Consider the following 27,747-nt stretch of genomic DNA (forward strand, 5'->3'; position numbering starts at 1 on the left):
CAAACTCTTCTGTATAATGACCTGGTTTCATGCCCTCCAGGCCCCCTCATCGAGACCAGAGCGTCCCGCAGGATCACAATTCAAAGACGGCTACACCAGTGGTAAGTTGATGTAGTGTCACAAATCCCACCTCCATGCCGAATTGTTCATGAGGTCATGTGTTTTCGCTAGTAATCACAATACCCTAGGCCAGGGATCATAACTAGATTCAGCTGTAGGACGATGTTTTCTGAAGCAGATGGTCAGGGGTCCGGAACATAATTACAAATAATTTGTTGACTGCAAATTGACCTCAAGAAGCCCAAACAGATATGTTTGACTAAAACATAATAATTTCAAACCTTGCTTACATTTGTATACGATCACTTGTCTCCCTGTTATGCGTGGGAATACTTGAACAGTATAAAACCACCCGTGAGCTAAATTCGGCCCCAGTTGGGGAACCCTGTCCTAGGCTATATAACACTTTCACAATTGTTGGACCGAGTAACCTAACCTTTACACAAATGCAGAGTACTATATATAGCTGACACTAACAACGCTCAGTCATGGTTGCTTCAACCCTCCTCATTCAGACCAAGGAGCATCATAAGCCATCCTGGGTTCATCCTGTCGTTATCTGCACGTGGGTTGTTGTCTTAACTCCACCCTGGCTTAGTTTCCCAGATGCAAGGATGATTTTGAGACAATGAGGGATTTTTCTACTCCTAAGCGTTCTCTAGTAAAACACATTCCTGTCTATGTAATGCAGTATTTAACTAATTTGTCAGCTCAAGCCATCTCCAGTGACCATACGCCCAGATTAGCTGCAGGGAACAAGAGTGGAGCCCATGAAAACAGACGCTAACAGGACATAAATGGCTTACTATTAGTTAAATATTAATTCTTAAACATTAATATAAAAAAACTGGTAAATACGTAATGTTTCTATCGCAACACTCTTGGCATTCTCTCAACCAGCTTCATGAGGTAGTCACCTGGAATGCATTGCAATGTGTGCCTTGTTAAGTTAATTTGTGGAATTTCTTTCCTTAATGCGTTTGAGCCAATCAGTTGTGTTGTGACAAGGTAGGGGGGTATACAGAAGATAGCCCTATTTGGTAAAAGACCAAGTCCATATTATGGCAAGAACAGCTCAAATAAGCAGAGAGAAACGACAGTCCATCACTATTTTAAGACATGAAGGTCAGTCAATACTGAAAATGTCAAGAACTTTGAAAGTTTCTTCAAGTGCAGTTGCAAAAACCATCAAGCGCTATGATGAAACTGGCTCTCATGAGGACCTCCACAGGAATGGAAGACCCAGAGCTACTTCTGCTGCAGAGGATAAGTTCATTAGGGTTACCAGCCTCAGAAATTGCAGCCCAAATAAATGCTTCACAGAGTTCAAGTAACAGACACATCTCAACATCAGCTGTTCAGAGGAGACTGTGTGAATCAGGCCTTCATGGTCGAATTGCTGAAAAGAATCACTACTAAAGGACACCAGTAAGAAGAAGAGACTTGCTTGGACCAAGAAACACGAGCAATGGACATTAGACAGGTGGACATTTGTCCTTTTGGTCTTGAGACCTAATTAGAGATTTTTGGTTCCAACCGCCCTGTCTTTGTGAGCAGCGGTGTGGGTGAATGGATGACCTCCGCATGTGTATTTCCCACCGTAAAGCATGGAGGAGGAGGTGTTATGGTGTGGGGGCGTCTTTTGCTGGTGACACTATGTGATTTATTTCAAATTCAAGGCACACTTAACCAGCATGGCTACCACAGCATTTTGCAGCGATTCGCCATCCCATCTGGTTTGGGCTTAGTGGGACTATCATTTGTTTTTCCAACAGGACAATGACCCAACACACCTCCAGGCTCTGTAAAGGCTATTTTACCAAGGAGGAGAGCGATGGAGTGCAGCACCAGAAAACCTGGCCTCCACAATCCCCTGACCTCAACCAAATTGAGATAGTTTGGGATGAGTCTGAGTGCAGAGTGAAGGAAAAGCAGCCAACAAGTGCTCAGCAAATGTGGGAACTCCTTCAAGACTGTTGGAAAAGCATTCCAGGTGAAGCTGGTTGAGAGAATGCCAAGAGTGTGCAAAGCTGTCATTGCAAAGGGTGGCTATTTGAAGAATCTCAAATATAAAATATATTTTGATTTGTGTAACACTTTTTAGGTTACCACATGATTCCATATGTTTTATTTTATAGTTTTGATATCTTCACTATTATTCTACAATGTAGAAAATAGTAAAAATAAAGAAAAATCCTTGAATGAGTAGGTGTTGTAAAAATGTTGACCAGTTGATTATAGAAAAGTATGTGGACACACCTTCAAATCTGTGGATTCGGCTATTTCAGCCAAACCTGTTGCTGACAAGTGTATAAAATCAAACACACAGCCTTGCAATCTCCATAGACAAACATTGGCAGGAGAATGGCCTTACTGAAGAGCTCAAGATGCCACCTTTTCAACAAGTCAATTCGTCAAATTTACGTCCTGCTGTAAGTGCAGTTATTGTGAAGTGGAAACGTCTAGGAGCAACAACGGCTCAGCCGCGACATGGCAGGCCACACAAGCTCACATTTTACATTTACGTCATTTAGCAGACGCTCTTATCCAGAGCGACTTACAAATTGGTGCATTCACCTTATGATATCCAGTGGAAGAACCACTTTACAATAGTACATCTATATCTTTTTGGGGTGGGGGGGGGGTTAGAAGGATTACTTTATCCTATCCCAGGTATTCCTTAAAGAGGTGGGGTTTCAGGTGTCTCCGGAAGGTGGTGATTGACTCCGCTGTCCTGGCGTCGTGAGGGAGCTTGTTCCACCATTGGGGTGCCAGAGCAGCGAACAGTTTTGACTGGGCTGAGCGGGAACTGTGCTTCCGCAGAGGTAGGGAGGCGAGCAGGCCAGAGGTGGATGAACGCAGTGCCCTTCTTTGGGTGTAGCACGTAAAAATTGTTTGTCCTCGGTTGCAACAGTCACTATCGAGTTCTAATCTTCCTCTGGAAGCAATGCCGACGAACAGTGATTCATCACTCCAGTGTTGGCTGGAGTGGTGTAAAGCTTGCTACCATTGGACTCTGGAGCAGTGGAAACGTGTTCTCTGGAGTGATGAATCATGCTTCACCATCTGGCAGTCTGATGGACGAATCTGGATTTGGCGGATGCCAGGTAAACGCTACCTGCCCCTATGAATAGTGCCAACTGTGAAGTTTGGTGGAGGAGAAATAATGGTCTGGGCCTTTCATGGTTTGGGCTAGGCCTCTTAGTTCAACTAAAGGGGAATCTTAACGCTACAGCATACAATGACATTCTAGACAATTCTGTGCTTCCAACTTTGTGGCAACAGTTTTGGGAATTCCCTTTCCTGTTTCAGCATGACAAAGCAAGGTCCAGAAGTGGTTTGTCGAGATCGGTGTGGAAGAACTTGACTGGCATGCACAGAGCCCTGACCTCAACCCTATCGAACACCTTTGGAATTAATTGGAACGCAGACTGCGAGCCAGGCCTAGTCGCTCAACAACAGTGCCTGACCTCACTAATGCTCTTGTGGCTGTCCCTGCAGCAATGATCAAACAACTAGTGGAAAGCCTTCTCAGAAGAGTGGAGGCTGTTATAGCAGCAAAGGAGGGACCAACTCCATATTAATGCCCATGGTTTTGGAATGAGATGTTCGACGAGCAGGTGTCCACATACTTTTAGTCATATAGTGTATATACCATACTGTTTCAACAAACACAAAATTTCACAAGTCATGGCATGACTCTTTTGAGTTGATGCACATGTTTTCTGGTGTTTGTAAAGATGGATGCTTTGCTCATTCAAATAAAGTGTTTTGCTCCCATTGATATGCAATGTTAACCTTGTGTGTACTCTATTGCAGACAGCAGTTCTGAATGGAGTCAGAGGACAGGCTACGACCTGCCCAACCTGCAGCAGGAGTTCAGGACCACACCAGAGGGAGCCAGAAAAGAGACAGATGATGCACTGCCTGACAGAATTAAGGTACAAGAACTGCATTTGGCAATGTAAAGTTAAGCAATCAAATGTATTTATAAATCAATCAATCAAATGTATTTATAAAGCCCTTTTTACATCAGACGATGTCACAAAGTGCTATACAGAAACCCAGCCTAAAACCCCAAACGGCAAGCAATGCAGATGTAGAAGTACGGTGGGATTATAACAGTTCGTGGCCAAGATGTTCAAACGTTCATAGATGACCAGCAGGGTCAAATCATAATCACAGTGGTTGTAGAGGGTGCAGTAGGTTAGCACCTCAGGAGTAAATGTCAGTTGGCTTTTCATAGACAATCATTCACAGTTAGAGACAACAAGTGCGGTAGAGAGAGAGTCGAAAACAGCAGGTCTGGGACAAGGTAGCATGTCCGGTGAACAGGTCAGGGTGCCTTAGCCGTAGGCAGAACAATTGAAACCTTAGCAGCAGCACGACCACGTGGACTAGGGACAGCAAGGAGTTATCAGGCCAGGTAGTCCTGAAGCATGGTCCCAGGGCTCAGGTCCTCCGGGAGGGAGAGAATTAGAGGGAGTATACTTAAATTCACACAGGACACCGGATAAGACGGGAGAAATACTCCAGATATAACAGACTGACCCTAGGCCCCCGACACAGAAACTATCGCAGCATAAATACTGGAGGCTGAGACACTGTGGCCCCGTCCGACGATACCCCCGGACAGGGCCAACCAGGCAGGTTATAACCCCACCCACTTTGCCAAAGCACAGCCCCCACACTACTAGAGGGATATCTTCAAACCACCAACTTACTACCCTGAGACAAGGCTGAGTGTAGCCCACGAATATCTCCCCTACGGCACGAGCACAAGGGGGGCGCCAACTCGGACAGGAATATCACGTCAGTGACTCAACCCACTCAAGTGACGCACCCCTCCTAGGGACGGCATGGAAGAGCACCAGTAACGCAGGGTTTGAGGCAGAGAATCCTAGTGGAGAGAGGGGAACCAGCCAGGCAGAGACACCAAGGGCGGTTCATCTCTCCAGTGCCTTTCACCCTCACACCCCTGGACCAGACTACACTCATAGGACCTACTGAAGAGATGAGTCTTCAATAAAGACTTAGTGTCTTGCATAAATATTCATCACCCTTTGCGTTTTTCCTATTTTGTTGCATTACAACCTGTAATTGAAATAGATTTTTATTTGGATTTCTTGTAATGGACCTACACAAAATAGTCAAAATTGGTGAGGTGAAATGAAAAAAAGAACTTGTTTCAAAAAATAAAAAAAGTTAAAGTGGTGCGTGCATATTTATTCACCCCCTTTGCTATGAAGCCCCTAAATAAGATCTTGTGCAACCAATTACCTTCAGAAGTCACACAATTTAGATTTCACACAGGTGGACTTTAAGTGTCACATGATCTGTCACATGATCTCAGTGTATATATACACCTGTTCTGAAAGGCCCCAGAGTCTGCAACACCACCAAGCAAGCGGCACCATGAAGACCAAGGAGCTCTCCAAACAGGTCACGGACAAAGTTGTGCAGAAGTACAGATCAGGGTTGGGTTTTTTAAAAATATCCAAAACTTTGAACATCCCATGGAGTACCATTTAAATCCATTATAAATAAAATGGAAAGAATATGTCACCACAACAAAGCAGCCAAGAGAGGGCCGCCAACCAAAACTCACGGGCCAGGCAAGAAGGGCATTAATCAGAGAGGCAACAAAGGGACGGACCAAAGATAAAGCTCCACAGCGGAGATTGGAGTATCTGTCCATAGGGCCACTTTAAGCCGTACACTCCACAGAGCTGGGCTTTATGGAAGAGTGGTCAGAAAAAAGCCATTGCTTAAAGAAAAAAAATAAGCAAACACGTTCGGTGTTCGCCAAAAGGCATGTGGGAGACTCCCCAAACTTATGGAAAAAGGTACTCTGGTCAGATGAGACTAAAATGTAGCTTTTTGTCCATCAAGGAAAATGCTATGTCTGCCTCAAACCCAACACCTCGCATCACCCCGAGAATACCAACCCCACAGTGAAGCATGGTGGTGGCAGCATACTGTGGGGATGTTTTTCTTCAGCACGGACTGGGAAACTAGTCAGAATTGAAGGAATGATGGATGGTGCTAAATACAGGGACGTTCTTGAGGGAAACCTGTTTCAGTCTTCCAGAGATTTGAGACTGGGACGGAGGTTCACCTTCCAGCAGCACAATGACCCTAAGCATACTGCTAAAGCAACACTCGAGTGGTTTAAGGGAAAACATTTAAATGTGTTGGAATGGCCTAGTCGAGGCCAGACCTCAATCCAATTGAGAATCTGTGGTATGACTTAAAGATTGCTGTACACCTGCGGAACCCGTCCAACTTGAAGGAGCTGGAGCAGTTTTGCCTTGAGGAATGTTCAAAAATCACAGTGGCTAGATGTGCCAAGATTATAGAGACATACCCCAAGAGACGTGCAGCTGTAATTGCTGCAAAAGGTGTCTCTACAAAGGTTTAACTTTGGGGGGGTGAATAGTTATGCACGCTCAAGTTTTCTGTTTTTTTGTCTAATTTCTTGTTTGTTTCACAATTTAAATTTTTTTTTCGCATCTTCAAAGTAGTAGCCATATTGTGTAAATCAAATGATACAAACCCCCCAAAAATCTATTTTGATTCCAGGTTGTAAGGCAACAAAATAGGAAAAATGCCAAGGGGGGTGAAGACTTTCACAAGCCACTGTAAAGGTCGAGACCGAGTCTGCGTCTCTCACATAGATAGGCAGACCATTCCAAAAAAATTGAGCTCTATAGGAGAAAGCCCTGCCTCTAGCTGTTTGCTTAGAAATTCTAGGGACAATAAGGAGGTCTGCGTCTTGTGACCCTAGCGTACGTGTAGGTATGTAAGGCAAGACCAAATCGGAGAGATGGCTAGGAGCAAGCCCATGTAATGCTTTGTAGATTAGAAGTAAAACCTTACGTCTTTATATGGCAATTTGAGTGTATTGGTGAAGATGTCTGGTTTGCACATGGTTTAATGTTCATGAGATGAATGTCTGTACATGTGTGTCCACTCCAGAACCTGCTCCGCGAAGTGCACCAGGAGGGCATGCAGGTGCTGTCCCTGTCGGCGCTTCCAATCCCAGAGGGCGAGGCTGACCCAGCCAGCTTGTTCCACCATTCCCAGGGCTGGCCCAACGAGAGAGAGGCCTTGCTGGCCACCGTGGAGTCCCTCAAGGCCCTCATAACCCAGATTCAAACTCACAGCAGGGAAACACAGGTACAGGACTGATAGCATCTGTACTTTGTAGCATGGATACTTTGTGCTGGTAGCCTGCCTTAAACACAGTAGGGGTTTTGTTGGTCGCAGTTTAAATGAAACATAGCTTTTAAGGCTTAATAGAGCATTCAGAAACCCTTTTCTCTAAATATGCATGTCTATGTGCATGTGTATGTTCAGACCCCAGGTAGTGCGGACTGGCGTGGAGAGCTGCTGGGGGCAGTGCAGCAGGTGTTTGTGAGGGAGCGGAGTGTGCTGAAGAGCGCTGCCTATGCCCGACTGGACCTGCTGGACACTAGCGACGCGATCATCCACCTCAACCAGCTGGAGCACAGGCTAGCCGAGCAGGTCACTGAAAAACGATGTATACTTTAGCCTATCTGCTGGCTAACCTTAGCATTAGCCTCAACTAGCTGGAGCACAGGCTACCCAAGCCGGTAGCAACAAACACTTAAAACTCAAGTTAGCATTACCTGCTTATGTTATTATTAGCATATTAACTAACTGGAGAGTGGGATATAGCCAACAGGAAACAGAAAAAATATTGAGCCATTTTAGTGTAGTGCCTGTTTCTCCACTTTGTAGAAAAACCTGGTCATATGTATTTGTGTACAGTTGTTTTTAAGTTCCAAGGCTAAACTGTGGCTGTGTGTATCTACAGGACACCCATCACAGAGATGCCATGGGGATGCTTCAGACTGCAGACAGAAGCAGTTTGCTGACAGAGGTCCGGCAGCTCCGGGCCCAGCTAGAACAATTCCAAGGCCAGGAGCCTGGCAGGAGAGGCAGATCCAATCATGGTCTGTAGTCTGGCCCTCCAGTGGTTTCTTCTGACATTTGTGTGTTAGTTGTAAGGACACATAGGGATGATGGATGAATGGCTGGGGGGGCTGGATGGATAAATTCATTGATTTATTGACTGACTAATATCTACAGTAAATTGTCTTAGACGAGGTCACAGTTATTCCACTCAGTGCAACCGATATCATTAATTTAAAAAAGGATAAACAGCAGCTGATTCTAATGCCTTCCATGTTGTTTTGTCTGGCTGTTCATCCCACTCAGGTGTTGAGCAGCAGAGGGAGAGAGGTGGCGTTCCAGAGCCCCACATTCTGCTGCAGGCTGACAGGGCCCTGGAGGAGCTGAAGGGAGAGCTGGCCCAGACCAAACTAGAGCTGGAGACCACGCTCAAGGCCCAGTACAAACACCTGAAGGAGCTGGACACAGTCAGGTAAGGTTTTAATGCACGCTCACACACAGTTTGACGCATAAAAGAGCAGAACATTGTCAGGTATGACTATTTAGGGATACAGAAACAAACATCGACTCCCCTTCCCAGCCTCAGTATTACACACACGTGTAGTTTACCTTCCTAGTTGCTGTTGGATGGATCCAGCCCGGTGTCGTTGTCTTTGTTTCTAGAACGGAGATGTCACAGAAGGCTGCTGAGGTGGACACCCTGGTGGACAGACTGGCAGACGAACAGAAGAAGGCCAGAGAGCTGCAGTGGGCCTTCGAGAAGGAGAAGTGTAAATCGGACAAGAAAGAGGAGCTGGAGAGAGAGGAGCTGGAGGTAAGGCAGTTTGTAGTGAAGGTAGAAGACTAGTGTCCCAGTGTGTTCAGGTATAATTGCCTACTTGTTTCCACATGTCTTCACTTTAGTGTGTGTTTACTTAAATGTAGTGATTTACTGATATGTTCACCTTAGGCACTGGGGTATTATCTACTCAAGTGTGTTTCACAAGTATCTCTGTCTTTACACCCCTTCCCTCCAGGATCTCAAACTGGCCCTGGAGGAGCAGCAGAGTCTCGTAGCCCAGCTGACCTCAACCCTAGGCCAGGAGCGCCAGTCCTCCTCCCAGCTGTCCCTCCAGGCCGAACAGGAGCGCTCCAGGCTGCAGACCCAGGCCTCGCAGCTCCATGTCCAGCTAGTATCAGAGCGAGCCCGGGCCCAGGAGCTGAGTAGCGCCCTGGGGAGAGAGAAGGAGCATCGCCACCACGGCTCCTCCTGGAGAGAGAACCCAGAGGGGGAGGTGGCTAGGAAGGGGGAGGATGAAGTGGTGGGAGGGGCGATGTCATCCGAAGGTCTGCTGGAGGGACTGCAGAGGGAGCTGGACAAAAAGCATGCTCAGGTGGACTGTTTGTTTGTAGATGAAGCAGACGCACACGTACATACACACTAGTTACAGCAAGTCGTATGATGCTCTATGGGTATGTGATACAAGCCACTATCAATGTAGTCTGGCTAACGCCTAACTCAGTCCGCCTGACTTTAGTCTGGAAAGGCTGTTTTGATGTTGTCGTCACAATGCGTGGATAATGAAGGGGGCTGTGTTTGGACTGGTTGGTTCCTCCTCTGTCTCTTTCTCACTCAAACACCCACAGGCACGGACACACATAGCCCCCCTTCCATTACAACTGTTGGATTTTGAAATCCAAACAAGAGGTCTCAAATTAATTAATCAATCAGTCTGCAGAATTTCTGAGCGAATATTGCATTAACAAACGGCCTCCTGTCCCGACCAGTCAGTCACAGCTCTTCCTCGCTGTGTGGCCACGTGGATCGCGTCAGCCAGTCTGCTATCAATGCCCTGCACACAGGAGATTCACATGAAGTGCTAGCGAAAATATAGTGTTGGCATTGTGACCAGTTATGTGATGTGATTCTGCACCGCCACTAAATTGCGCGACAAAGTGGCTCATCAGGTGATGCATCTGCTTTCTCCAAACTGTCATGACGACTTTACATAGGCATTACTGCTATAGTGACTATATTTACCTTTACTTCTGCATTCCCACTAAATCCTGTAACCATCTATTCCCTCTTCAGGTGGTTAGTCTGCTGGACGAGGTGGAGGCCCAGAAGCTGGCGGCGGTGCAATGGGAGGAGGAGCTAACCTCTGCAGCTCAGAGGTCATGCCAGGACCAGGAGGCTCTGCGGGAGGCCAAGGGCCAGCTGGAAAGCCTGGGGGAGCAGGCACGGGAAGCCATGGAGCAGCTGAAGAGAGAGGTGCAGCAGGGGAAGCGGCTGGAGCAAGAGAAGGAGAGGCTCCAGGAGAGAGTGGTTCAGCTGGGAGAGACAAGAGAGGGGGAGAGGAGCGGGACGCAGCAGCAGCCTGATAACCAAAACGTAGGTGACATTTATATATCCTACATTCATACACTTTGAATGAACCAAATACAGCGCTTTAGTGTCAGATAGTATAATTTAATTGTTTTAAAGAAAATATGTTTTAGCTATTGATACTACGATATTGCATCTATTAGCCTGTCTTGTTGTTAGAACCCAGCTATGTATGATAAAATAATCAATAGTACTTAGCCTTGTTAACTCTGTTGTGCTGTGCTGCTCTAAGCAACAGGCCCTGTATGATAATCCATTATAGATAATAATGTTAACGTGGTGCTGTTTTATACTCAGCAACAGAATAATAATGTAGGATAACCCACAATTTGGGCCAGTTATTGGTTATTTAAGCTATGTGTCTAGGGGTGGCAGATAGCCTAGCGGTTAGAGCATTGGGCCAGTAACCAAAGGGTTGCTGGTTCGATTACCAGAGCTGTCAAGATAACAAAAGTCTGTCTGTCTGTCCTTGAGCAAGGCACTTAACCCATAATTGGCTCCAGGCACCGTACTACTATTGCTGACCCTGTAAAACAACACATTTAACTGCACCTATCCATGTATGTGACAATCACGCATACGGTGCATTCGGAAAGTATTCAGACCCCTTGCCATTTTTTCCCTCATCAATCTACACACAATGCCCCATAAAGACAAAGCAAAAACAGTTTTTTTGAATTTTTTGCAAATGTATTAAAAATACAAAAACGGTACCTATTCAGACCCTTTACTTGGAGACTCAGGCTTGAGCTCAGGTGTATCCTTTTTCCATTGATCATCATTGAGATGTTTCTACAACTTGATTGGAGTCCACCTGTGGTAAATTTAATTGATTGGACATGATTTGGAAAGGCACACACCTGTCTATATAAGGACCCACAGTTGACAGTGCATGTCAGAGCAAAAACCAAGCCATGAGGTCAAAGGAATTGTCTGTAGGGCCCCGAGACATGATTTTGTCGAGGCACAGATCTGGGAAAGGGTACCAAAAAATGTCTGCAGCGTGGATGTTCCCCAAGAACACACTGGCCTCCATCATTCTTAAATGGAAGAAGTTTGGAACCACCAAGACTCTTCCTAGAGCTGGCCGCCTGGCCAAACTGAGCAATCGGGGGAGAAGGGCATTGGTCAGAGAGGTGAGCGAGAATCTGATGGTCACTCTGACAGAGCTCCAGAGTTCCTCTGTGGAGATGGAAGAACCTTCCAGAAGGACAACCATCTCTGCAGCACTCTACCAATCAGGCCTTTATGGTGGAGTGGCCAGAAGGAAGCCTCTCCTCAGTAAAAGGCATATGACAGTTTGGAGTTTGCCAAAAGACACCTAAAGGACTCCTAGACCATGAGAAACAATATTATCTGGTCTGATGAAACCAAGATTGAACTCTTTGGCCTGAATGCCAAGCGTCACATCTGGAGGAAACCTGGCACCATCTCTACGGTGAAGCATGGTGGTGGCAGCATCATGCTGTGGGGATGTTTTTCAGCGGCAGGGACTGGGAGACTAGTCAGGATCTAATGAAAGATGAACAGTGCAAAGTATAGAGAGATCCTAGATGAACCTGCTCCAAAGTGCTCAGGACCTCAGACTGGGGCAAATGTTCACCTTCCAACAGGACAATGACACTAAGCACAAAGCCAAGACAACTCAGGAGTGGCTTCGGGACAAATATCTGAATGTCCTTGAGTGGCCCAGCCAAACCCAGGACTTGAACCCGATCAAACATCTCTGGAGAGACCTGAAAATAGCTGTGCAGCGACGCTCCCCATCCAAGCTGACAGAGCTTGAGAGGATCTGCAGAGAAGAATGTGATTAACTCCCCAAATACAGGTGTGCCAGGCTTGTAGCGTCATACCCTAGAAGATTTGAGGCTATAATCACTGCCAAAGGTGCTTCGACAAAGTACGGAGTAAAGGGTCTGAATACTTATGTAAATGGTCAATTTCAGTTTTTTTTTTTTTTTTATAAATGTGCCAGCATTTCTAAAAACCTGTTTTTGCTTTGTCATTATGAGGTATTGTTTGTAGATTTAATAAATTTTAGAACAAGGCTGTAACGTAATTAAATGGGGAAAAATGTAAGGGGTCTGAATACTTTCAGAATGTCTGTATATTTAAGCAATAATGCCGGAGGGGGTGTGATATATGGCCAATATATGACGGCTAAAAGCTGTCATATATTGGCCATATTCCACTGAGGTACCTTAATCCTATTATAAACCGATTACCAATGTAATTAGAGAAGTACAAATAAATGTTTTGTCATAGCCGGGTATATGGTCTGATATGCTACGGCTGTCAGCCAATCAGCATTCAGGGCTCGAACCACCCAGTTTTTATAATTTTTTATAACCTGCAGGCTCTGAATGGTAAGTGATCATCATAATGACATTTCTGTATGTCTGTGACTGTAGCAGGCTGTGTGGCAAGGTGAGCCCACAGACCGGACCAGAGACTGGGTGTTCAAGCAGAAGTCTGGCGACACGCTGACTGTCAACCCCAGCACACCTTCCCTCCTCAATGTCACTGGGACAGGGGGCAACCTCGCCCCCCACCATGACCCCAAACACTCAGACAAGGTCTTGGGCAAACTGCAGCTCATTGCAGCCAAGATCCGAGCCATGGTCAGCAAGGGCTCTGGCAGGTATGTCACAATTTCTTAACAACTTTGTCTCAAAACATTTGTACATTATATTCATTACTTCAACATTTGATTGAAGTGAACTGTTGTAGTGACTGGTAAATATATGTGCAGGTGAAGATTTATGTTGTGTGGATTGATGCTTGTGTGTGCAGGCTGACTACAGAGGTGGACAGTGAAGGACTGCCGTGGCTGCAGACGAACATTGATGAGGTCATCACTATGCTGCAGCAGTCTTCAGAGCTCCCCTTGGTCCCCTCGGTGAATTGACACTTCTCATTTCAGACCACTTAGATTAGATTGATGTTTATTGTCCTACAAAAATATCTTAGCACAGCTCACACATTATATACATAAACCACGTAGAAAACACAACAGGAAACAAACTACAGTCTTAGTCAAACTTAAATAGTAACCCTCTGCCCATCACCTGCACATGTAGGAGGAAGCTACTCTGCTTGATGTATAGAGTATTTGTATGACTTCAGTGGCTAGTGAGCACTGGTATTTCTTCTCTGCTGTGTCTACAGAACACCGCCCTTGTGGCTGGTGGCCAGTCCAGCTCCCTGACAGAGCGGCTGCTGAGGCAGAATGCTGAGCTCACAGGCTTCGTCAGCCGCCTGACAGAGGAGAAGAACGATCTGCGCAACCAGACCCTCCGCCTGGAGGACGAGCTTCGACGCTACCGACAGGCTGGTCTGGGATCAGGGGGCATCGTGAGTTACAATACTAGATGCAGTTAAGGGCTAGTGACGGGTCTGGGATCAGTACAACACTAGTCTAATACTATACAAGGCCAGTGGCAGGTCGGAATTTAGGGACATGGGACAGAGTACAATGCTGGATTGCGGAGGCACCTAGAAATGGCAGAGAAGTCGCTTGTGGAGACATTGCTTTAATTTGCACCAACTTAACACGACCCCTCTCAACCTCTATCCCTCCAGTCCAGGAAAGGTGGTGTGGACAAGCAGCAGGAGGCGGCCAGCGTTCTGTTCTCGTCGGAACGCGAAGCCTGGACCAGGGAGAGGAGCCGGCTGGAGAAGGTCCTACGTCTAGCCCAGGCAGAGGTGACCCGACTCAGAGGAGAGATCAGGACAGAGTCCCTCAGAGACATAACTGGACCGGAGGCAGACAACTCCACACTGACGGTGAGCTCAAATCTGCCCTGAATTTCTCCATGACACTTACCTCTTTCAAATCTACCGCTTTTCCACTCTTTGTCAAAGTTGAATAGCAAATACGTTGTTGCACATCTATACAACCCACTTAACTATCATACACTTTTTTAACCCTCCTTTCTCTCTCTCCTATTCCCCTTCTCCAGAAGATATATGGCAAGTACCTACGCTCCGAGAGTTTCCGCAAGGCCCTCATCTACCAGAAGAAGTACTTGCTGCTGCTGCTCGGCGGCTTCCAGGAGTGCGAGGAAGCCACGCTGTTGATCATCGCCCGCATGGGCAGCCGGCCCTCCCACTGCAGCCTGGAGTCCCTGACACAGAGCCGCCGGGGGCTGACGCGCTTCCGCTCGGCCGTCCGCGTCTCCATCGCCCTCTCCAGGTAAACAATTGGAACTGGAGTGGTAGGATGGCGTTGCACCTGTTTGGAGGCTATAGGATAGCTGGTTGCTTATGATCATATGAGTTTTATTGTTAGCATGTCGCCCTCTGCTGGTCAACAGAGCAGCATAGACTGTTGTTGTTGTGAGGGTATAGCTTCTAATTTATAATGCTCTGCAGTTTAAAGACCTTTATGATGAGCTTATAGCTAAATTCTACTTATTAAAAACCTTAATCAAGTTTATAGCTGATTAGTTATTACTTCAAAACAGGTGCTGGATTGTGAACGACTGTTATTATGAGTTCATACAGCATCATACAATATCAGTAGTTATTTTAATAAACACAGATGGATTGTTCTGATTGTACCGTAGGCTAATGGCCCTCTGTACTCTAATGGGGTTGTTAAACTCATTCCATGGAGGGCCTAGTGTCTTCATTTTGATTAGGACCTAGACAACCAGGGAGGGGAGTTTCATACTAATCAGTGACCTTAAATCAATCTAGTATAAGGGAGGAGCGAAATCTTGCGTACACTCGGCCCTCCGTGGAACGAGTTTGACACGTGCTCTAGCACATTTTTGAATCGTACTGTTCTGTTCTTCCAGGATGCGTTTCCTGGTCAAGCGATGGCATAAAACTACGGGGATGAGCTCCATAACATCTGTCAACGTGAACAGAAATGGCCTGGGGCAGTCAACGGGTATGGAAATTACATTTCCTCACACTATCCCAACACCAGGAAAGTATACTGGGAAAATCACATGAATGGACTGGTTGAGTTAAATGGTAAAGAATCAAGCTAGGCTAAACTAGACTTACACACTTGCAGTCAATGAAGTGCTGATTGATCAGGTGGTCCACAATACTAGCTAACCTAAATAAGTAACCTGAATATTCTAAAATGCCAGGTTCAATGCAAAGCAGAAAATGTATAGTTACCTTTTCATTGACTGACTCATTGATCCTGTTTTGTGAGAGAAACCCCCCCCCACAGAGGACTGACAACTGTCTCTCTTCCTCTTCAGGTAATGAGGTGAGAACAGATTCACCCTACCTGCAACCGGGGAGTGTGGAGGTGTACGGAGAGAGGAGAGGGGCCTCCCCCAGGTCCGCTCTCTCCTCTGCACAACACAGGTTCCACATGGCTGGGGACTCTGGCCCTCTGACCTGCTCCTACCTCCAGAACTACGACCCTGACCGAGCGCTCACCGACTACATCTCCAGACTGGAGGCCCTGCAGAGGAGACTGGGGAGCGTGCAGTCAGGTAACAGACACGCACACACACTTCCAACCGTACTACTTCACACCATCTAGAGTTAAATAATGTAATACAAAAGCAGAAATTTCCCTCTCATTCAATCACCCAAGAAAATATGTGCAGATGATGCTTGAAATGTTCTTGTCAAGAGTTCAGTCTTGGGATCTAAACCACTTCATTTTGCCCTTCCTAGGTTCTTCTTCATATGCTCAATTGCACTTTGGAATAAAAAGATGATAGTCTATAAATTACGCTGGAACTGGCTTGAAGAAACTCAGTTGCCTTTTCTTGTGCTGAGCTTCGGTATTTTGTATCATTCTGCTGTGTACAGTATATTACGTGGGGACCAAAAAATATTTTGTGTGTAGACATCTTATAATCGAGCTTTTTGTCGCCAGCACTTGAAACAGCTTCTATGTTTGTAAACTTTGGTCTGCCTCTTTGTTGTGGATGAACACAATCACGTTAAATGTATATTTGTGGAATGCTAATTTAAACGAAAAACCTGGATTCATTTAATTTATACTGTGTATGTTACTTTGTGTGGGTGGAAGAATACGTAGAGCAGGCTTCTCCGGAGAACTCCAGCCCTGGACTGGAACCGGGTGGGCGTACAGGTCTTTGCTCCAGCCCAGCACTAACACGCCTGATTTAAAGTAACTGGTTTCTTAAATAGAAGTCCATGATTTATGGATTTTTGGAAATGTTGGTTAGTGCCGGGCTGGAACAAAAGCCTGCACACCCAGTAGCTCTCCAGGACGGGAATTGGGAGAACTCTGCCATGGAGAATTTGACTTTACTGTTGAGGCTGCTACATGATCTATATACACCACGCTGTGTTTCATTAGAATGGTTTCTTGGACAGACTACAGAGGACAATTTGTAGAAGACATATTTTTGTAAAGGTAGGAGCTTTGAATTTTCGGGGTATTTTGTCAAAAACAGAAATAAATATGAATTTTAACACTTGAAAGATGTGGTCGCACCAGGGGTTTTTTCAATTCAACTTCACTAACACAACAATTTTGATTTTACAGGTACACATTTAATTAGTTCTAACAGTTGTAAAACAAAATAGAACTTGAGCTAAAATGTGAATCTGGTATGGGGGGAAATGTACAGTCAATAAAATGATGGTGTAAAGACAAATTGAACATATTTATATATTTGTTTAATATATAAAGGGCCAATGTTCACAAAACTAGGCTTCAAATAGTCAAATCAATCAAATACAAAACTGACTAATAATATTTCATTGTCAAGGCACTACATGGGTCAAACCCATATTACCCTGACCGTCCAACATTTCCACTCAATACACTTAGTCGTGTTTATTAGGGCACACAACAGAAAACTGAAATGTGTCTCATTGAGCAAGTGCAGGTTGTCCCTCCATGTTTCAAGTCCGTTTTCTTTGTTTGACCCAGCCCAGGTTCTCTATCTTTGTACAATTATATGGACAGTAGTACATACAAAGTCAGTGCTCGTCAGTTTGATCACTGATCTCTATGAATCAATGGATAAGGATCAGTGGTTTTACTATTTCTCATTGCTCTGTAAAAGGCAGTGTTTTTTACTCCAGTAATATCCATCCTTACTGTAATAGTATCACTCATACACACAGGAGACTCTATATCACATTTCAGACAGTGGAAGCTGAGCACCAAAAGTATTGGGACAGTGACACGTTGGTTGTTGTTTTGGCTCTGCACTCCAGCACTTTGGATTTGAAATGATACTATGAAATGTATGCTTCTTAACTTTCTCACTGATTATTCATGATTCATTCAGTATTATCTGTAATCATGGTAGCATCCACATCAATGTATAAGTGTTTAGAAACATTCTGTTGTTATCTACAATAAATGTGACTCCAAAATGACACAATACATTATCTACCATTTATTTATATAGGGCACAAAATGATCTGAAACCCAACCAAAACTATTAGCAAGTGCATCCAACAAGTTTGCAGTCACAAGCTTAATGTAATCTTTGCATGCTAGGAATATGGGACCAAATACTAAACATTTGACTACTTTAAAACACATAAGAGAATTTGTCCCAATACTTTTGGTCCCTTAAAATTGGGGGGGACCAAATTAAAGCTGACAGTCTGCACTTTAACCTCAAAGTTACAGAGACATAAATATCATAGTTATTGTATCATTTCAAATCCAAAGTGCTGGAGTACAGAGCCAAAACAACAAAAAATGTATTACTGTCCCAATACTTTTGGAGCTCACTGTATATGTATTACTATGACAGTTGAAATAGAATGGCCAAAAGATGAAGCCTTGGGAGAGATCTGTTTGTGCTGTATACTGAAGCCAAATCCTATGGGCATTGGCATGACTGCACAAACAGATCTAATTTGGGATCAGACTACTAAAGAGAAGCCATTAGTGAAGAAACAAACTGATTCAGTGTACATTCTAACAACTAAAAAACAAGGCAAACATAAGGTGGGGGCAACACATAGTAAAGTTGTTTGATTTCCGCACAGAACTCTGTGCATTAACTTGCACAGTTCCTAAATTCAAGTACAATAATTTTCTCTAAATCAAACCATTTAAGTTAAGTAAGGTTGTTTGTTGGGGGAAATCTGAAATGGCTCCCTATTTCCTATATAATGCACTACTTTTGGCCGCAGTCCTATGACGCTCTGGACAAAATGAGTACACAATAGAATAGGAAGCCATTTTGGACAAAGCCTTGCTCTTCTCCTGGGTGTAACCTCTTTTTTTTTTCTCTACTGTGTTTTGCGCTCAGTGTCTCTTAGTGTTGCCTCCTCTTGTATCTGATGACGGGGTTGTGTGGGGTATGGATCATGGTTGTGTAGTTGATTGTGGGGAAGTAGCCATCGACCAGGTCAAATTCGAAAAGGCGCAGCATGGTAGACCAGATGGTCTTGATCTGAACATAGGCAAAGTTCTCCCCAATGCAGCGGTGACGGCCTAGAAGACAGAGAACATCAGTGTTTTTTAATGAGTCATGGTAATGAGGGTAAAATCAGGTGATACTTTGTGGCATGAGACAGCTTGTATGGTAGTGAAATCCATATTTGTATATATTGAGCAAGAGCCCCACTTACTGACAAAATACTTATTTACACATGAAAACACACTGTATGACAGCTGTTTCCCCTACCATTGTGTATATGCTTTGACACTTCTGTTTTCTCTTAAAGATGGCAGATCACCTAACTTATTACATGCTGTTAAAAGGGAGGAAATAACAAAAAAATATTCTTACCGGCTCCAAAGGGCACATAGGCAAATTTCTCAACTGCGGCAGGGTTATCATTGAGGTAGCGGTCAGGCCTGAACTCCATCCTCTCTGTCCAGGTGTCCTGCAGACGGTGGTTGACCGTTGGGGACACGCACACCTGGTGGCCGGCTGGGATGGTATATCCTGCTGCAGTCTGGGGGTGGATGGAAGTAAAGGGTCAGGGTTGTTCAATGGTCACTCACCTATTATACACATGCATTTATCTGGGTTGGGGCTCCATTCCATTTCAAAATAAAAAAATATATATGGGCAATTTACATTATGGCTCAAATTCGGTGTCCAAAATGTTAGATTTTTTATTTATTTACTGATATTATAAGGGAATTGAAACCATGTCTATGAAGGTAGTAGGAATAATTTAATGGGCATTCGTAACCGCCCAACAAATAATGACATCGATCTTACCTGCGGAGAGCGTGCCATTCTCATCATGGTCATGATGGGTGGACGTAGTCGGAGGGTCTCTTTCAAACAGCGGTCCAACAAAGTCAGGTCCTTCAGCTGATGAATGAACAGGACCAGGTAAGTAAAGATCAATGGCAAATATTTCAACGATCAAAACTGTCCAAATGAATAGCTGAACTTATGGTTTAGCAGTCTAGAGAAACGGTTCTAAACTGAAGTTGCTCACATACAATATCCAATTACCTAGTTTTAAAGTAGTTTATTTTTTGACCACATTCTATGATCTTAATAAGTTTCAACAAAATAATTTATCTAAATGTATTTAACGTAATTATGTAAATATAGTCTTAACACATTTGTAAGCCAGTGTAAAAACATTATTCATATTTTCAACAACAAAGTTCTAGTGTAATCTATGGCTATTTATGTGCAGTTGGCAATATGCCAGTTATGGATTCTGACCTGGTCAAAGTTAAGTGGGGGCAGGTCTTCTCCACATGCTGTTTTCTGTTCAGCGTAGCAGCGGTCCTGTAGGGCCTTATCTTTGCCCAGAAAGAAGCCCAACCAGGAACTAGTGGTGGAGGATGTGTGCTGTCCAGCCAGGAGTAGACCAATCAGCATGCCTGCTATCTCATCATCATTCAGGGGCCGCCCATCCCTTTAAAAAAGGCAGAAATAGTTAGGACTGAAATGAGGAATCAGTCTAAAACGGTTCAACAGTTGTAGAACACCTTTAAACCAAATGCCCATTCACTTCAGTCCTGTGGGGAGGCATAGATACTTGTCCCATATGTATTAATACTGGCATCTGTCCCACTTAGGTCGTACTTGTAGGTGGCATCTATGAGGGTCTGCAGCATGTCGTCCACTTTCTCTCCAGAGCTTCTGCGTTTCTGGGTGACTTTGTAGAAGATGTTCTTGATCTCCCTGTGTGCTCTGTCCCTTCGTCTGTACAAAAATGACAAAACTTGTTTTTTTCCTGCCTTAACGAAATAAGACATTCTCATATTGCTATTACAGAATGAATACAGTAGAATTAAGTCCAACTCAGTCTATCACCCAGAACCCTAACCTGAGGATAGAACAAGACAGTATAAATGAAGTTTCAAGAATGATAATTTCCAGCAACCATTCTGGTAACTCAGTCTAACTTGGTCTTTCACACACAAAACCTAACCTGAAGGTGGAGCAGTTTGAATTGACCCTTGGTTGAGAGGACAGTATGAATAAAGTCTTTCTCTTACCTGAAACTGGGCAGCGGCAGCCAGCCGGGCAGTAGCCAGGCAGCATGGCTGAAGCCCCCGTCCAGGTCTGCGTAGAGCTGGGCCACCTTCTCGTCCAACATGCTGCGGATCTCCTTCCCATGCAGACAGGCACTGGCCGTCAGGATGATCAGCTCCGACAGGGCCTCAAACAGGTCTGAGAGAGGGAGGAGAGGAAGAGATGGAAAGACAGGGAGGAGTGAGAGAGATGGAGATGAAATGAGTGAGAGAAAGAGAAAAGAGGTCAGGATTACGGACTGGATAACTTTGACTGTGCCGTACGGCTCAAATGTTATGACGTGTAACAAGTGATATGACGTCGTCATAAACAGCGATGCCTCGCAAACAGATTCTAGCAAGAGTGTGAAGCAAAAGACTGCAGTCATTAGCAACCCATTAAGCATCTGTGCATGGGAGATCAATGCACTCTTGAGCAACGTAATAGCTACAGTACGTGACAACACATTTTGACTAGATTAGCCTCTTGCTTGTTACTCTTTTTGTTCATGTCAGAAGTCGCTCTGTTATGTCATATCGCTACCCTACCTTTACAGAAAAAAAGGAACTATCTTAAAATGGATGGCAAGGTTCAAACTGTATTACAGTAGTTACAACACATTGATTACATGTGTATTGTTTTGTATTGCTAAGTATTACTGCACTGTTGGAGCTAAAAACAAGCATTTCGCTGCACCTGCGATAACATCTGCAAGTCTGTGTACGCGACTAATACACTTTGATTTGATTTTGTTATAATGAGGTATTATTTGAGAACTCGTTGATGGGAAATTGTGCTGAATGGGTCATTTTCTGAACAGTTGACATTGTACTTCACCCAAGTCCCTACCCCGTGAGCTCTTATAGGTCTGAAAGGATTGGATAAGTATAGTGTACTAATAATTCCACTTTGCAATCTGATATGCCAAGTGGAAAATGTGTAATTCTGCTAACATCTTTTCAATCCTTTAAGGTCTACATTAAGTGGCCACAGTAGGGACTAGAGGTCGATTTGGAGCTGGGCATTTGGATTTAGTTTCTACAGTATTCCATGTGAAAAGATCAGACCGGTTGTAATGTCTCTGTCATCTTACTTTCTTCCCCGCTGTCTCCCCATCTTGAAAAGTACTCTTTAGTTTCCTCCTCGATGATTTCAACGTGCTGTTTGAAATGGGCAATGTTCAGTCCTGTCTTAAACATCTTCTTCTGTTCCAGGAAAATCTACAAAAGAAAATGAGTGGCAAAATAATTCGCTCAATTTGCTAAATGAATACTTTGTTTCAGCTCATAAACTAAGGACAAACAAACTTCTGGCAAGACTTCTTTATGTGGGGGGGAAATTCTCTACATTTGTGAGTGCGAATGGGAGTATCTGAGTAAGTATTTATTTGCTTACATGGTTAGGTACATCGTATGCAACCCCTTTGCCAAAAACTGGCGTGGTCAATCGAGAATAGACATCCTCTGCATTGAGATCTTCGTTCTTGCTGTTGAACATCAGTGTGGCAGCCTCACTACCCAGAAGGTAGGTAAAGGTTTTGCCCACCATGGTAAAGCTGACAACGGGCCCATACTGTGAATATAAAGAACATAAACCTTGTTTTAGCACCTACTATAACGGGCACTTTCAAATGGCACTATACACCAGTAACGTTCAGAAGCTGTATGATAGGAAAAGTTACCTAACATTTTGTAAACAAAAGTAAGTAGCACTTAGAGCACCAAAGTATACTTTGCAGCAGTACTGTATTCTTACCTTTTCATATGCGTTCTCCAGAAATTCAATGGGACTTTTCCCAAATGCTATGGCATGACCCAGAAATGGAATGCTAGAAGGTATGTATGGTGGGTATTTCTGAGAAAATAAAAACGTTCATTTAGATACAGGAATAAAATACACAAGACAATTGATTATGCACAATATGCAATAGTCTATGAATGCGGCATGCAACTATAACATTCACTGTCGCAGCTCTAATAATAATGTAATATATCTCAACTGATTTGTTGTTCATGTACATAACGTACCTTGTCTTCGTCGGAAGAAGATTGTGACTGTTTTAGCACCAGTTTAGAAATATATCCCAAAGTTAGGGTGATCACAAACACTGCAAGGACCACCGATGTCACGTTGTCACTCAATTTCCCGAATGTATTTTGTAGTAGCATACTACTAACTTGATATAAATGCATAGCAATTGTCACGTCTTTTGTTTGTTTCAATTTGTTGTAAAATATTGTAGGCCACTGCGTTAGATTCCTTGCATTTGCAACAAATAAAAAAAAATCCGTAATCCGGTTGTCACTTCTACACCATCTAAATCGGTTTTCTACAAGGCACGAGACTATTTGTATAAACGGAAAATAGTGTTCCCCAAAGCACAGTCAAATCCTTGTTGATTCCAATAGCATAGTTTATTCTCCAATAACACTAAATGATAAGTGACCGCTAGTATTGTTTCCCAGCATCTCTACCTGTCGACTTTAAGTTAGTCCTACCCCCGCCTGACCAATAAAGGCATTTCATTGGCTATTCGCTGTGTGTCCATCAGCTCCGCGGCTGCCTTTCTGCACTCTGGTTGGCTATCACTACCTGGACTGATGTCTGGCTATATGATGTCATGGCAGAGTACAAGACGACACATTTTAACTCCTCCTCCACATTTACAGGATTGGTTCAACGGTGCCGAAGAGACCCTCCCCGACAATGTTTAATTTCTTCTCAAAACAGTGCGATGCTCGAGAGCATCAAAACGACTGCAGGCGATTGCTGACTAACTGTCCTACAAATCAACTTGCGTCCAGTAGCGATGCATGTTTAACCCTCCTGCTGTGTTCCGGTCGAATTGGACCGATTTACAAGTTTCCTCTCTGAAAAATGTAGTTCATTTAATCTGATTGTCATAAGGTTCCATAACTTTGTCCACACAGGGCACCTGAACACACAAAATACATTTTTTTTAATGATTTTCATAAAATGTTGGGTGTTTTATTTAACTTTTGTACACCTGTGGTGTTCCTGGTAAAAAAAAATGACCAGTCATTAGAAATGAATGGGTGAGACTACAATTAGTGTATAAAATTGAGTTCAGGCACATGTCCATTCATCAGATGGACACACTTCCTCTCCCAGACCTCCACATGCATGTGTGTTTGAGCACACACACACCTCACTCCCCTTCCTGGCTTCCATGCCAACCCCCACGGGAACCTTTCCCCAATAGAATCTTTCCCCCACAGGAACCACACCTGTTGGCATTCTCACAAACAATTGCAAAATTGTTTCAGTAATACATAGAACTCTTCTGGCAGGTCTGGTATATAAAGCTTTTTTGAGGCCTTGCTCACAATTCATTCTGTGGCAGCACAATGACCAAACGATATACTGTATGTGAGGCTCTTGATCATATCTTTGATCATGACACTGGTGAGGAGGAGAGGCCAGGAAACTGACAGTGAAGATGCATTAGAGGAGGAAGTGTCAGATGTTGAAGACAACACAGAATATGATCCAGACCAAGAGACAACCGATGTGGAACAATCCAGTGATGAGGAAGAAGGCCCTGCTGAGGTTGTTGTTACATTCCGGTCAAAGAATGGGAATTTGTCCTGGTCTTCATCCCCACATGAGAGGAGAGGTCGGCTGTCGGCTGAAAATGTTATCAGGATGATCCCAGGGCCAACGAGATACGCCATATCCCAGGTTGATGACACAAAATCCTGACACTATTTAAAAATGTGAAATGGTTTCAAAACAAATGTCCTTTGTTAAACCTTGACACAAAGTAGTCTGTGATAAATAAGTAAATGTTTCCTCTGAGTATTGTTATAGTCAATAATCCATACATATTTTTTTTTACTCAAAAACGAGTTGTATGAGCTCAGGTCAATGAGGCCTACAGGACATAAATAGCAAATAGAAGTTCAAAACCTGTAATGTTCACAAGAACTTAAGTTGATAAAAAAGATCTAACACAACGTTAGGTGATAATATATGTATTATTATGGATTTATAATCGGCTATAATGGGGTTGTCATTTTGGACCGTAAACACAGAATTGATTAACATTAAACGAACACAACAGGAGGGTTAAAATGATATATAGGCCTAAGGCCTAGACAATAAGATGGCACCTTTGTTTCATCACAAAACCTGAGAGCAACCTTTGTCTGGTGAAGTCAACAAAGCATATTACATGAAACCGATACATGACATACAGCATGGTCAAGCAAGTTAATGTTTCTGGCATTTTCAGACTACTAAACAACCATTGATTTAGAACCATGGAGACTTACCTACCGCAAGTCACAAAGAAAACAGGAGCTGCCTCCACTATTCCAGCACCATTTCAACTTTCAACATCAACTAAAATATATCAAAAACTATTTAGTCCAATCAACGTAAGCTAAATATGATATCCATCATTCTGATTTCTGTGTGTGTGTGTGCATGTGCCTGCGCATGTGTGCGTGCACGTTAGTCCGGGCAAGTACATGTTGACCCACCCTGCTTGTAGAGAAACACCAATGCCATCCTCCTCTTTTTCATGTTGACCAAATGGTCTATCACTCTGTCATACAGTACATGCTTTTAATTTTTGTTGTCCTAGACTTCCTGGCTAAAATGCTTGCTCGCTAGCCTAACTTCCTTTCATGGGCAACGATGAGCCAGCTAACATTAGCCTACTACATCTAGCTACTGTACATATTGAACTTCCATCGTCTCAGGCCAGGGGCACAACGTATACATTTATGGTTGGATCAGAATCACCATTATATTCCAGGGCCAGTACGAAGAATTAAGTAAAACCACAAATCCAAATCCCAATCTCCATCCATGGCTAATTTAGGAAAGGGACAAATTTTGCTATAGCTAGCCACCGGAGGACAACGACACAACGAGATGCAACAATTCAAGTGTTTCTGTCAATGACGTTTTGCTTTTGATGTGATTGGTGTGAAGACAAATGCAAATTGCCTTCCCTTGAACTTTTTTTGGTGCGCCAGGACCATTCACAATTGAGCTCACTCAGTTTAGCTCAACACTGATTGGCTATTATTTTATACTTTTTTTTAATCAAGGGAGGGCAAATGTTCGCTGGCTTCCCTTGCAATCAATGCTACAGGCGGCAACAATGTCATACTCTTTTTGATCAGACAGCATCAGATAGATACCTACACATACAGAGACAGAGGGGCGCTTTCTCCAGTGAGATACATTCAGCGTCTTGCGAAATGAAGGAACATTTTTTTTTTTAAAAGAGACAAAATATACAGTGTTGGAAAAAGTACTCAATAGTCATACTTAAGTAAAGATACCTTAATAGAAAATGACTCAAGTGAAAGTCACCCAGTAAAATAGTACTTGAGTAAAAGTCTAAAAGTATTTGGTTTTAAATATAATTATGTATCAAAAGTAAATGGAATTGCTAAAATGTACTTAAGTATCAAAAGTAAAAGTATAAACCATTTCAAATTCCTTTATATTAAGCATACCAGACAGCACAATATATTTTTTACATTTATTGGCGGATACCCAGGGGCACTCTCCAACATTCAGACATAATTTACAAACAAAGCATTTGTGTTTAGTGAGTCCGCCAGATCAGAGGCAGTACGGATGACCAGGGATGTTCTCTTGATAATTGTGTGAATTGGACCATTTTGCTAACCAAATATAATGAGTACTTTTGGGTGTCAGGGAAAATGTATGGAGTAAAAAGTACTTTTAAAGTATTTCCCTTAAGTACTTTACACCACTGAAAATTCTTTTTTGGGGGGGGGCTTGCTTCCCTTGGCATCCCTTGGAAACCATGAATACACGCCACTGCTTGCATCATAAATAACTACTCATTATTGTTTGCAGATCAGTCAGTCACAATTTACACATTATAAATCACGGTTTTGATGCTCTCGAACACAGCCAATATGTAAGGGATATCACTTCCGGGTTTTATTTTACAGATGCCCGAGTGAAGCAGAATGCCTCGAGGAGAATAACATTGGTTGAACTACATACAGACTAGAATAGGTCTAGGTGTCTCAAAGTTCATTGGCTACTGTAGTCTACTAAAACCGTGTGCGACAGGGGCGTATTGATTACGCCGATTCTATTGCAAAACGTTTATTAAACAGAAGTAAAAGGAACGAAAACGCGAGGGACCTACCTGAATTTGTCCAATAGAAAATCTCGTTTTGCTCTGTTTGTTTCCGCTTGGTTATTAAACGGTAAACGTTTTCCGGAATGAATACGCCCCTCGTGAATTCATGAAACTTGACATTTAATACAAAATGGTCAAATGGAAATCAAAATTGTTATACCAGTGAACGGTTCAAAGCAATATTCCTAGATGTAGGCTAGGCTATGTTTATGTCGTTTACACGGATATAGAGTATCTGGATTACATTTATATTATAATTTATTTAATAACCACCAATACCCACTCTCATACAATGTTGATACATATCCAATTGAATTTATTCACATGTTCAAACAATAACCAATATTTTGCTATGGACTTCACTTGGTAAATGTACAGTACCAGTCAAAAGTTTGGACACAGCTACTCATTCCAGGGGTTTTCTTATTTTTTTTCTTCATCATTGTAGAATAATAGTGAAGACATCAAAACTATGAAATAAAATATATTTTATATTTGAGATTCCACGCTTTGCCTTGATGACAGCTTTGCACACTGTTATATTTTTCTCATGTGGTTTGAAATGAATGTACTGTTGACAAGTTAAGTAATTTATTTGAGCAGAGTGTGCTCATGTGGCAGCTACTGCTGTTACCGTTGCCAGTCCTTCGTCTGATTTCTCACGTAACATTTTCAAGTCAAATTAAATAGTTTTGGTCACATGCGCCTATGAGCCCAACAATGCTGAGTTAAAAAGTTGGACAAATATTTGCTAAATAAAAAAGGAAATAGTAACACAATAAAATAACAATAACGAGGCTATATACAAGGAG

General features: G+C 43.4%; 2 protein-coding genes across 10 annotated transcripts in view; one reads left to right on the top strand and one right to left on the bottom strand.

The window, feature by feature from the left end:
- Positions 1–16,792, top strand: part of LOC106588567 (A kinase (PRKA) anchor protein 9) — a 142,083-nt gene extending 125,291 nt beyond the window's left edge. For all 8 annotated transcript variants that reach the window (XM_045709244.1, XM_045709243.1, XM_045709248.1 and 5 more), the window contains 17 exons: positions 41–101; positions 3,880–4,001; positions 7,039–7,239; positions 7,420–7,587; positions 7,901–8,039; positions 8,305–8,470; positions 8,662–8,812; positions 9,015–9,371; positions 10,070–10,369; positions 12,775–13,004; positions 13,157–13,262; positions 13,532–13,717; positions 13,946–14,149; positions 14,326–14,558; positions 15,166–15,260; positions 15,586–15,825; positions 16,013–16,792. In XM_045709244.1, coding sequence (XP_045565200.1) covers positions 41–101; positions 3,880–4,001; positions 7,039–7,239; positions 7,420–7,587; positions 7,901–8,039; positions 8,305–8,470; positions 8,662–8,812; positions 9,015–9,371; positions 10,070–10,369; positions 12,775–13,004; positions 13,157–13,262; positions 13,532–13,717; positions 13,946–14,149; positions 14,326–14,558; positions 15,166–15,260; positions 15,586–15,825; positions 16,013–16,056 — 3,003 coding nt within the window. In that variant the 3' untranslated portion in view covers positions 16,057–16,792. The remainder of the gene's footprint in view (positions 1–40; positions 102–3,879; positions 4,002–7,038; positions 7,240–7,419; positions 7,588–7,900; positions 8,040–8,304; positions 8,471–8,661; positions 8,813–9,014; positions 9,372–10,069; positions 10,370–12,774; positions 13,005–13,156; positions 13,263–13,531; positions 13,718–13,945; positions 14,150–14,325; positions 14,559–15,165; positions 15,261–15,585; positions 15,826–16,012) is intronic.
- Positions 16,793–16,968: 176 nt separating this feature from the next.
- Positions 16,969–26,966, bottom strand: LOC106588568 (lanosterol 14-alpha demethylase). Of its 2 annotated transcripts, none has more exons than XM_014177710.2 (10): positions 26,942–26,966; positions 22,531–22,629; positions 22,171–22,347; positions 21,869–21,995; positions 20,760–20,934; positions 20,344–20,463; positions 19,978–20,173; positions 19,516–19,611; positions 19,075–19,243; positions 16,969–18,776 (listed from the first exon to the last, which is right to left on the bottom strand). In XM_014177710.2, the coding sequence occupies exons 3-10, from the start codon at positions 22,321–22,323 to the stop codon at positions 18,598–18,600; spliced, it is 1,215 nt and encodes a 404-aa protein (XP_014033185.1). In that variant the 5' UTR covers positions 22,324–22,347; positions 22,531–22,629; positions 26,942–26,966; the 3' UTR covers positions 16,969–18,597. The 2 variants fall into 2 exon arrangements, with proteins under 2 accessions (XP_014033185.1, XP_014033183.1); XM_014177708.2 differs by lacking the exon at positions 26,942–26,966 and adding an exon at positions 22,803–23,270.
- Positions 26,967–27,747: the final 781 nt, after the last annotated feature.

Source organism: Salmo salar, chromosome ssa27 (assembly GCF_905237065.1).
Source record: "Salmo salar chromosome ssa27, Ssal_v3.1, whole genome shotgun sequence".
In the NCBI taxonomy this organism is placed as follows: domain Eukaryota; kingdom Metazoa; phylum Chordata; class Actinopteri; order Salmoniformes; family Salmonidae; genus Salmo; species Salmo salar.